General features: G+C 41.0%; 1 protein-coding gene across 1 annotated transcript in view; it reads left to right on the forward strand.

Moving 5' to 3' along the window:
* LOC149081071 (protein dawdle-like) overlaps positions 1-3,645 on the forward strand; it is a 39,118-nt gene extending 35,473 nt beyond the window's left edge. Inside the window, exons 2-4 of the mRNA XM_089237306.1 lie at positions 464-740; positions 2,948-3,200; positions 3,292-3,645. Of these exons, the coding sequence (XP_089093432.1) occupies positions 464-740; positions 2,948-3,200; positions 3,292-3,597 (836 nt within the window). The 3' untranslated portion in view covers positions 3,598-3,645. The remainder of the gene's footprint in view (positions 1-463; positions 741-2,947; positions 3,201-3,291) is intronic.
* Positions 3,646-11,804: the final 8,159 nt, after the last annotated feature.

Raw genomic sequence — 11,804 nt, forward strand, 5'->3', positions numbered from 1 at the left:
GTCTCTTCCAGTCGACAACAAGCCCAAAAGGAATATTTCCCGATGGGACGAGTGCCAACTTGACGCACACTATTACTGCATCTGAGATTGCATCATCAGAGCACATGAAATTGATGACACATTGCAGCTGGGATTTTTCAAGACGCCAGATATTTTTCAAAATGTATATTTCCATGTTCCGTTTCTCTATCAAGCTTGTGTTATTGCTCATGTTAGCGCCTCTGAGCACCTTCTGCGACCACAAACGTTCTTGTGAGTATTAAAAAGCATTCCACATTTCCTACCTTGTTTCTTATCCTCTCTGCGCACGTGAAGGTAACGTGTACAACCCTGCATTCATTGTTGATTCCGATTTTTCTTCGTACACCCCTACCTCAAATATGTCCTTACCAAATTACCATATTAGAGTGCACATATATACTCTATAATCACGTGATGACATTCTCTTTCCATTATATTTCAGTCGACTCGGAGAGTTGTTGGTGGCCCCGGACCAACGACTGGGAAAGGCGGCGCAGCTCGAGTTGCTTCGATTTCACCCTGACGCATGAGGTGCACACGAGACGCGTCACGTCCGCGAAGCTCTGGCTGTACATCAACGACAACGTCGACAGCGAAAACTTCGTTGAATCCGAATCTCGGAGCTCTGGCAATGTCACTTTGATAGTGATTGATGTTTCATCTCATCCTGTCAACGGAGACCTCACCAAGAGGGTCGTTTCTTTCAAGGGGATCAACAGGTACACAAGCCATACCATTTATGAAACTTACATACCTTCCACCTCAAATGTCACTAGCAAGGCGATTGAAGAATACGCTAGAAGCTACCTTCAAGCGCTTTGGTCACTAGCATTTGTTGGAAGATTCGATGCTTAATAATATCTTCCGACCTGTAGAGACCTGTTTACACGTGTCAAGTAGTTTACTAGTTAAATACTGTAATTTTAAGTTATCAAGTACTCAAAAAAAAACTGTCCCAAGGTGAGTAAGCAAGTAGTCAATGCTCATTGGATAGTTCGAGGCCATGCATGCGCGTAGGGCCTACTAAAACGAATAAAATAGAATCCGTTTTGTCAGCTTGACAACTCAACAACCAAACAGATTATAAACGGTCCTTTATGTGTCTGCATGCATTTTAAATTACTTGACGACTTAAAATTTGATTAACTACTTGACGCATGTGTAAACGGGCCTTTACGTCGAACAATATATGCAAAAATCTCTTTGTTTCGATATTTCCTCAGCATTAATGGTATTGTCAATATACTACTACTGAACCACACATGCACCTCGTCCACATTCCTTTGCGGAACTTCTAAGAAACTGGTACATGCCAGAATGTGCGTGTACGTGTTCTGAACATAAGAAAATACGTCTCGAAATCCCTTAGGAATGCAAGGATTGGACAGTGGATAATTGGAAACAAGTTATGTTGTCCGATTAATCCCGTTTTCAGTTACACCACGCAGTTGGGCGAGTGAGAATTCAGCGAAAACAGCACGAAATCATGGACGCGAAGTGCTTAGCTACTTCAGATTGGCGGGGACTAAAGTGATAGTTTGGGGGAAATGTTTTCCTAACATGCTCTGTGCCCTTTAATTCGTGTTAATGTGCGTCTGAATAAGATATCATTGTCTCTAAACATCGTTGCTGACCAAATACATCCTATATATAAGGATCTTCCTTCTTTCCTAAATTCATCTTCGCTTAAGCTGACTGTTGGAAACCTTCGTATGGATAGCGGAGAATGACGTCATCCTAGGATAAGTCGCCATTTGGTGGCAGTGTCAGTAATTATGAGTTTTGGTCTAAGTTAGGTCCGACCGTCCATTTACGGTCCCGTTCAGCGCACACGAGCTCTAAGAAAAGATAGGTGTTTGTTGCCGTTGTAGTCCAGGGCACTCAGCCGGCAAGTGAGCGGATGCGGGTTCGATTTCCCTCAAGGGCACAGTTGAATTTCCTTTCTTTCCTAAATTCATCTGCGCATCAGCCAGCTGTTGAAAACCTTAGTACATAAAATACAGTACATCCTGTTATATTCATGGTTTTATCCATGGCCGGTCCAAGCAATTTCGCCACCTGACGCAAAAATTTTTTTGCCTCCCTTTGAATACGTCTGTCTAAAAAGTGTTCCCTTTTTTCACATCTATAACACTAATGCAGTGGTTCCCAAAGTGTGGGCCATGAGACACTAGGGAAGAGCTGGTGACACTGATGCCTTAGGGCAGTGTTCCCAAACTTTCTCAACCCGTGGCTCCCTTGTCATGACAACGTTTGACCGCGCGAACACATACACACTGCGTGCGTGTTTTTCATTCTTACCACGCGACGTTGACTCGTCTTTTTCTGCTGAGCAAGCAAGAGTTAAGATTTGGTATCGAACCCAACTGGGATCCCCGGTCAGCGTGGATAGTGATCATATTATACTTATCCTCTGAAGACGGTACCCATAGTTTCTTTAAATGCATTAGGAATTTCGTATTTTTTGGAGTACTGTATTTGTCTTTTTCATTGTTCTTGTTTTGTGAGATGAACTGTTCAAGCTGACACAAGGTTTGAGGACTTGTCACTTCCAAATAGCCCCCACAGAAACAAATCGTTAAATAAAACGACTGCGGTTGCATCTACTAGTCAAATTTGTAATTTGTACTCAATTTTACGGATCGGTTTATTTAAAATGATCATTAATAACAGATCATTCCAGTTCGATCTTCCCATCTTTCACAATTTCCAAGTTATGTAATTTCAAAGTTAGAAAGTCCTTTCTGAAACACCCCGTATACCTCTAGTATTGGACGGAGTCCTTTGCTCGAGCCATGCGATATTTAATGACCAAATATATTAGGCATGTACCCACTTATTTCCAAGGACCTATGAAATTGATGTTATCTCTGGTGAATAATGATCAAACTCTCAAAAGCACATCTTTCTGTTTCATATGTTCCAGATCACCTGGTTGGGTAGAGTTACAACTGACGTCAGCGGTCCGTTCCTGGGCACTGAGGAACGATACGACTCACAAACTGGAAATCAGCTGCGACGGATGTCACTCGGACCTCGAACCACTGGTGTCCACGAAGCAGAACCAGAAGCCGTTCCTGGTCGTTCACACCGATTCACCGAAAGGCAACTCCAAGCGCAGGAGGAGGAGCGTGATGTGCACAAACTATTCGACGACCTGTTGCGTAGATAAGTTCACTGTAAGTTTTCTTACCCACCTACCTCAAAGCCTGCCTTATATTATAATTGTATACGAGTCAGTGACTGTTCATTTTTTGGATCTGTCCGCAGGTGAACTTCACGGAAATCGAATGGGCGGACTGGATCTACGCTCCTACCACGTACGAGGCGAACTTCTGCAAAGGTTCCTGCCTCGCTGACATTTCGTCTTCGGTGCACCCGACGTATTCCTCCGTCGTCAGAATGTACATCCACAAGAAAATGCAGATCAATCTGAACAAGCGGGTGCCGAACCTATGCTGCGTGCCACACAAAATGAGCGATTTGCACGCGATCTATACGGACGGGAAATCTCCGAACACCTATTATGACGTCAAACTGCCAAACATGGTCGTCGACAGCTGCGAATGTGCTTGACCCTGAAATAAACGCAGGTTTTGGAATCATTAAAAAATGTCGATTCGATGAGAGCATCTCCAGTCTATTTTTTTTATCCAATTCACACACGCACACACTGATTCCTACAGAAGCTATATATCAGCTTGGCCGAGTTTTAGTTAACTCCTCTCACACGAGTTACCTCAGACATCGTCAGGAGTTCTGTGAGAAATTGTGACTGCAGATAGATGTAGTGATATATTGAAAAGAACGTGAATATTATTCCAAACTTTTTCTCTAGACCAAAATACCTCAAGAGTTCAGTGAGCTATCTAACACCTTAACCTACGGAATAGCCCTTGCAGGCTGTCCAGCGACTTACAAAACACTTTTTAGATCAACTAGCCACCACCAGACCAGAATTGAACGTTTTCGTCGGTTCCTAGCCTTTGCAGGCTGTGTTCCGACCTACAAATTGCCTGGGATTGGCATGTGGAAGAAAAGACAAGTTTGTGCTTGCATGTCAGTAGTGTAGTGAATGTATGTTTAGAGATATAAATTTTAATTTCAATCCAAGTGGGTAATTTACAGATCTTTGAATTCAGAGCACTCATCACGAGAAATACAAATACAACTCCACAACAAGCAAAATGCCCAACGAGGGATATACTATATTCTGAAGAAACATTTGTCATTGGGGGGGGGGGGGGGGTGTTACCTAAAAATCCCTACGGATTATGAGACATAATTGAGAGATGCCAATCAGAGATTTATGTTTACAGAGCATGAGTTATTTTTTAAAAATATCATTCGTTCATTACACAGTATAATAATTATACACTTTTCATGATTGCATTGTCTGTACACACCCTTCAGTACTCAACCTCCTTAAAGCCGGGTTTTCCTAGGAATAGGTTTGTTGCGCAGCGTGAACCGAATTAGACTATTTCGCGCCAACAGAAACGTGTTACATAATCACGCTACGCGTTTGTGTTTTCCTAGCGAGGCGCATCAGATCAGGGCGTCTATATGAAGTATAGTCCTCAGATCACGAGAAGAGTTACGCGAACCCTCCTCTCTGGAGAGGGTCCATTTCGGGAAAGGATAAAAATCACCCCGGGTTGCCAGTAAAAACCACAAATCGGTTCTTTCTGTTATGCTGGTATTCTTCACGCTTCAGTGAACTCCCCCCGTCAGTCTTCACGCTGCGCTTTTGAGCTGCGCTTTTTGTGTTGGCGTTTGTTAAAAGATGTTCTCGAAAACTGTTGTTATAAATTTTGGAAGTAAATTAAATTTTTAATTTTTTAATATAAGAAATTTGAATTTTTATTAAATTTAAATTTAATATTTTGAACTAAAATGTTTGATACAGAAAACAATTCGAAGGGGGTAGTGATCATTTAGTAATAAAGGGCGTAAAATTACTTTAAATTAATAATTAAATTCCTAAAATAATAAAATAAATTAATTGTTAAATTACTTTGAATTAATAATTTAATACAAAAGGAGTATTATTAATATAATAATAATTTATTACTACTGTAAATTATATGGCATTTTCTTCGGTTTAATTTCTATACCGCAGCAAGAAAATGCCACCTGCTAGCAATTGGCCATTCTTCTTCTGTTTACTTTTTCTTATAGCCATATCATCGTCTTTTTTCCTTTGTTACTTTCTCGACAGAAGCTACTCATATGGGCTTTTCAAATAGGTGACAAATGCAGTAGTGACAAATAAAAAGATTGAGCATGCCTGCTTGTCAAGTTTGCAGTTACGTCTATAGCCACCTTAAGGGCATGTCCCTCCAAGGGCAGGGCTGACAGGGATCCAGCCCTGGGGCCCTGGATGATTCTAGTCATTTTTCACAACAACTATAAATTCATTTTAGAGTGACCCGTCGAAGATTCCGATCTGAGAGCCCGGCTGCAAGATGTGGGGGCCATGCTTAAGTGCATCAGAAAAATGGTCCTCTCATGCTGCAGCAGGGATCCTGGCCGGGATCTCTCACCGGCCGTCCATTCTGAATTTACAGTGTGGGAAAAAAAGAAAATTATAAGAATTCTCCTATAGGCTGGATTTTGTCAGCCCATCCTTCGTCTTCAGTTCGTCTGCCATTACGAAGGTTACCATCAAGGTCCATGGGTTCGAATCCGGGCATAGAACATTCGAAGCAAGTTCTTTACCTACCGAGCCTAGGGCGACCACCGATGGAATTAGGTGCTTAGGAAATGAAGCCTTCATTTCCCACCCAACTCCACTGGTTGGAAATCACCGTATGGCGATATATGACCGGAGTTGGTGTGCAGTGTAGTAGCCCATCCTTCTGGGAGCCATGGTCGAAAATGTTTTATACGAGCAGTGTTCGGCTTCAGCTTGATGCATGGAACTGATTATTACAAAAAGGCTGGAGTTTTCGATCCCTTCTCCGGAATAAAAAATATATTTTTTGTATTAAAATAATGTGTCGTAAGTGCTCGAGCAGCCGGGCCGTCTTAACAGCATCACGGGCTTTCCCGGGCAAAGTGATTTTTCTAAGGCCCTACCAAGTAAATTCTGGAAAATTTCAACCAGATTTTATTTTTGTGAATCTAATGCGACATTTCCTTAAGACGACACTGTCGAACAGCCGGTGTTTACGCAACAAAAACACTGCGATGACGATGTTATTGAGAGCACTGCCGTGGCGCTTTTAGTGAAATTGCTAGGAAGCCAAAATAGCGCTAAAGGTGCCAAACGGGAAAGCGCCGTTGGTAATGCGCTATTCCACGACCACCTAGATAACCACCTGAGTTATATAGGAGGTCGTGGCTATTCTCGATGGGCAGTTGCTTTACCTAAAAGAAAATAATAGAATCGTCCGACGTGACGTAGTCAGTGTTCTTCTCGTGATCGGTGGACTATATATGGCTTTGGCATCAGCTACTCTGTCGTCTGCATGCTCCGATTTGAAGGGAAGGAAAAGAAAACACACTAGAGTGAAGAGAATATCGGCAAAACCACGGCGCACGACGCATTTGACTCCTCCAGAAGCAGTCGGCCAATCACGCCCGACTTAAAGCGCTGTCGTATTGCGCTCTGTAGGAAAACAGTCATGCTGCTTTTCTTACTGGTGAGTGGACGGCATGTCGCGCTGGGCGAATCACGTTGCGCGCGGCACAGGAAACCTGCTCCTAGGAAAACCCGGCTTATGAGTCTAAATTGCAGACCTTGCAATACATGACACGCATTCACAACTATGCGAGCAAGACTAATGCCATTAACATAATGAATATCGAAAACTAAAGGTAATTTACAAAAATAACAAAATTATAATAATTGCAATTCACAAATGTCCACAAAATAAAATTATAAGTGCTGTATCTTATGTTTACGGAAAGGAATAAATGAGAATGTACGTGAATATATGCGGTTAACGTGAGTATAAATGGAAATAAATTCGATTACATATTCGAATAAAAATGCGGTTTACCAAATTTCAACAGAGTACTGAGATGGTAAATGTAAGTATAACACAGATTTTTTTAATTTTCATAGCTGAGTTCATAGTCCAGGTAGCATCTATGATCCAATGATCATGTGACATGTTCCGATGATCTAAGCCTTTCAAAATGCGCGCTTGCGAGTTCTTTGATGAAGTCCAAGATTAATGGTACACACACACATCCAGATCTTTCCTGATATTCTTTCCTCTCACGTACCATGGCGCTTTGGCGAAATGTAGTACGTAGTATAATGTTTTGTTGCCTTTGTAGACTCATGTTTCTTCCACTGGCATAAGCCCACATTGGGGCCAGAATACGTCAAAATGGGACCGATGATGGTCTTAAACAAGATGACCTAGTTCTGTAGTGAAAGTCTTGCTTGAGGAAACGTAATTCGTGAAAGCATTCCTACAGCTTGTGATGCCTTGTTTCTTACATAAGTTGCTTGTGGGGCAAAGAAGAGGGACTTATCTAATATGCATCCAAGATATTTAACAGTGTCGTTTCTCCTTAACGTGAAGTTTCCAATGCATATCGAGTTCCTTGGAAATGTATTTACATTTTCCTCACACCATTCCTCTACATTCTCAACTGAGCAAATTAGATCAACTAAAAATCAGAGGGTGGTGAATTTTGAGTCATGGGTGGCCAAAAATGCGAGAAGGGCGACAAAATTTTCTTTGCTTACGGACGGCAACACCATAAAACCGTCTCTGCTAGAGACCGAGGTAGTGAGGGAGTAACCTAACAAGTTACGTACAGAGTTTGCTGCATTTTGGTGCATTTTGATGTCCCAACTCTCTCACTGTCTCAGTAATTTGTCCGTAACTGCCAAATACAGAAAAACGGGAAAATGTAACAAGGATAAATTTGAAAAAAATTATCAATTAATGTTATTTTAAAAATTATTTGCAATTTATAATAAAATTATCTTAAAAAATTGTCTAAGTCGTGCATGTAAATGACCGAGAAAACAAAGGGCCAGGTCAATGAGCAGCCAAAATAGTGTGCAAGATGGGAGTGACCTAGAGAGGTCAGCGAGCGATAAACATAGATAGATAGCTATTCGAAACAATAGGAGGGCTGGACCCTATATTGTTGTCATGGGATCTTATAGAGATGGTGGCAAATAATGGGGGAGGTGGTTGGGTTCTATGTGTGGATACAAGTTTTTGTCTATGGCGATCAAGAGTGACCCAAAGCATTTACAAGCATGTGAGAAACCTAGAGAGTGTGGGACTAGGTCGGTAAGTAAGAGTTGTACTGTGAGAGTGACGTAAAGCATGTGAGCTACCAAAACAGTGAGCAAGCATATGATCGACCAAAAGCATAACCAAGTTAGTGAAAGACCAAAAGGTCGAACTAGAGAGTGTATGAGAATGGGAGAGACATAGAGAGTGTATGAGAATGGGAGAGACATAGAGAGTGTGTAAGCATAGGAGTGTCAAAATAGTAACCTTGAGAGTGAGGGACCGGGTCATTGAACGACCAAATAATTGACCAAAAAGGGGAGAGACCAAGAAATTGTGCAATAACCCGGGTGGTTAATTTGATGAATGAATGGTCAAGAAAATTACACTAGACAAATAATTGGGCAGATAACGTACTTTTACTGACTTACCAATAAATCACTTTTGAATTTAGGGTGAAATTTGCACCCGCCCACGCTCTCTAGTTGCGGCCCTGAACTGTTGCTATATGTTGATGAAAATTTAAACTCAGGTTCAATGGTTATAAATAAGTTTGATTTAATATGGGATCAGAGAGGGCCGTCATTTTAACTTTCCCAGAGGGCAAAGAACGTACTCAATGTATGTATATACGGGGTGGTTATAAAAAAACTATCCCGACATATGGGCCCCTAACTATCATACCATTCACAGAAACTGAATGAAATTTGGGCGCGGTAGCCCGGTCGATAAGATGCTCGCCTAAAGTACCAAAGGATGTTTAGAGGTGTCGCGAGTTCGATACCCAGTTCGTCCTTTTCAGAAAACTTTCCTGACACAGGGGTACAACAAAAAAAGGCGACTTGACCGCAGCAAAAATTGCTACCGCAGGGAGTCCCCCCATCGAGGTGTTAGCGCACCAACCTCTCGATGAGTATGAAAAACAAGCCTGCCGTTCGGAATCGGCAATAAATTGTAGGTCCCGGTCTAATTAGCCCTCGTGTGCAGAAAATGACCGTGGTGCGACAAAAATGATCAAATGAATGAAATTTTGGCATAAGGTATTTTGATGTCTCAAGAATGATATGGAAAACAACAGTGTCACTCTAACAGTTACGGTTATAGTGAGAAAATTTCGAAAATATCAAATGGCAACACCAAGATTTTTGTATTGGGATGTGATCTCCATACTGAAAAACACTAAATAGCGTTGGAATGGCACCTGTAGCACGAAAATCCCCGGAGCTAGGCAAGTAAAAAGGACTGCCGTGCACCAGAGCATTAATGTTCGTTTCATTCGTCACACCGTTTCTTCGGCTGAGGCCTGATTAGTCCTCCACAAGGTCTTGTGGAAAATTTGTGAAACACAATAAAATGCTTTATTTTATGCTGCTTCTCTGTCCTTATTGGCGTTCGAACGCTATTTAGGGTTTTTCACAATGGAGATCACATTCCAAAACAAAAAACTTGGTGTTGCCATTTGATATTTTCGAAATTTTCTCACTGTAACCGTAACTGTTAGAGTGACACTGTTGTTTTCCATATCATTCTTGAGCGCATACATCAAAATACCTTATGCCAAAATTTCATTCAGTTTCTGTGAATGGTATGATAGTTAGGGGCCCATATGTCGGGATAGTTTTTTTATAATCACCCGGTATATATATTTGTATATGAAGGTTTTTAACAACGGGGTCATTCAAGTATTACGTCATCACCGATGGTGGAGGGGTTCCGATTTGCTGACTTTTGATGACAAGGGGGGGGGGGGGGGTTTGGATAATGCTTACGTCATCAACCACCCTTTATGGAAATATGAGTTAGGATTCAGAGGGGAGAGCTGATGACGAAATTTTGATGACAAGAGAAAGGGGGAGGGGGTCAACGTTTTGCTGACTTTTGCTGACAAGGGGGGAAGGGGGTCAAAAATGATTAAAAATTTGCTTACGTAATATTTGAACTTCCCCAATCCAGAAATAATGTTTAGATTCCTCTGTAATAAGTTCGATGGCTCTGGATTGTATTTAGTCGGTTTGGATTTCATTTCGATCGGATTTACTCTCTGAATGGCAATCAAACTGTCCGGGTGATGACTCGTGATTTTTCAACTAATTTTTCATCGTTTTAAACAAACATACTTTGATGTTTTCATTCCGGAGTCACATTTTGTTTTTAAGAAAGAAAACATCTTTTCTACATTGTCACATCATTTCATCATGCACGCAAGCTGTTTTTAATGTATTTTTTGAAAAAAATTAAGTATCAAAGATTTGTAAAATTTTACACTGGCATAGGATATAGCATATTTAATCAAAAATATGTGGGAAAAAAATTCTAATAAATCAATGGCTAAATAGTATTTTTAATGAAATTTTAACTTTTCTCCATGTGAACAAGTATATGACCCCCTTAACATATGTCAAGGTTCAGGGGAGGGCTGCAACTAGGGGGGAGCAGGCGGGTCTCGTGCCCTGGGCGCTGAACCCGAGGGGGCGCAAATTTCATTCTGAAACCTCTCCTTCAACATTACAAGGGGGCGTCAAAATGCGCGCTTGCCCCGGGTGACCAAGCATCTAGTTGTGGCCCTGTTCAGGGCAGTGCATGCAGATGAGTTGGAGCTACAAACATTATTGCATTTGTCAAAAAACTTTTGCGCGCTACTGCATGTAGTAAATCAACTTCAAAATTGCTTTTCTCTATGCTGACCATATTTCCTCGAGAGAAATACGGGACATCGCCAATTATTGCCAAAAACGACGCCAAAACCGAACAAAGTTGACAAATATTGTTGAAATTACGGAAAAATCACAATGGCGGGAAATGATGCATTACTGCAAATTGCAGTGGATTAAAATGTATTCCACGAAAAACAAAACGTTTACTAAGGCAAATGTGGGAGATTAATATTCCCACATATAGTTGTAATTATCATAAAATAATTTATGAGTTGAAAATTAATTTCAATCTTTGACTTCAATAAAGAATAAAAACGGGACACTTTTGCCAAAAAGTCGGGACGGCCAAAAAAACAGAAAATACCGGGACTGTCCTGGGAAATACGGGACGTATGGTCATCAGACTTTTCTCGGAACTAGATAAGTTGATCACTCGCATCCTTTTACTTATGACCCCCGCCCCTCGTTTATAGTCATAATTATCATAATATCATAATTAGTCATGGTAAATAAGAAAAATAAATTTTGATAAATTTTTATTCTTAAATAATAAAAATTCAAGCAAGCTTTCTTGAAAATACGGGAGGAAAAATGGAACTTTTTATTTAAAAAAACTATTGAGCCATACAGGAATGTCTTGGAAAATACAAATTATATGGTCGCGACCATCAAGTTAAACATGTTTTTTTTGGGGGGGGGGGGTTCGTGAAATAACGGCCAAAAATATACGGTCGGCAGATGTACTGACGGAAGATGGCAGCATGGTTATACATATTTCGATAAAATATGGTCAGTCCATCATGATGAGCAACAACAGTTATAAAATTCACCAAATGAAAAGGACTGAAGATGGCAGCACGACCGACCTCTTGATCATGGGGTCGTTAGACGGTACGGTCAAAACCGTCCCGATGTAGGT

The sequence above is a fragment of the Pholcus phalangioides genome, unplaced genomic scaffold (assembly GCF_987345545.1).
Source record: "Pholcus phalangioides strain wild (caught in Gottingen) unplaced genomic scaffold, Ppha-v1.0 ptg000010l_1, whole genome shotgun sequence".
Lineage (NCBI taxonomy): Eukaryota > Metazoa > Arthropoda > Arachnida > Araneae > Pholcidae > Pholcus > Pholcus phalangioides.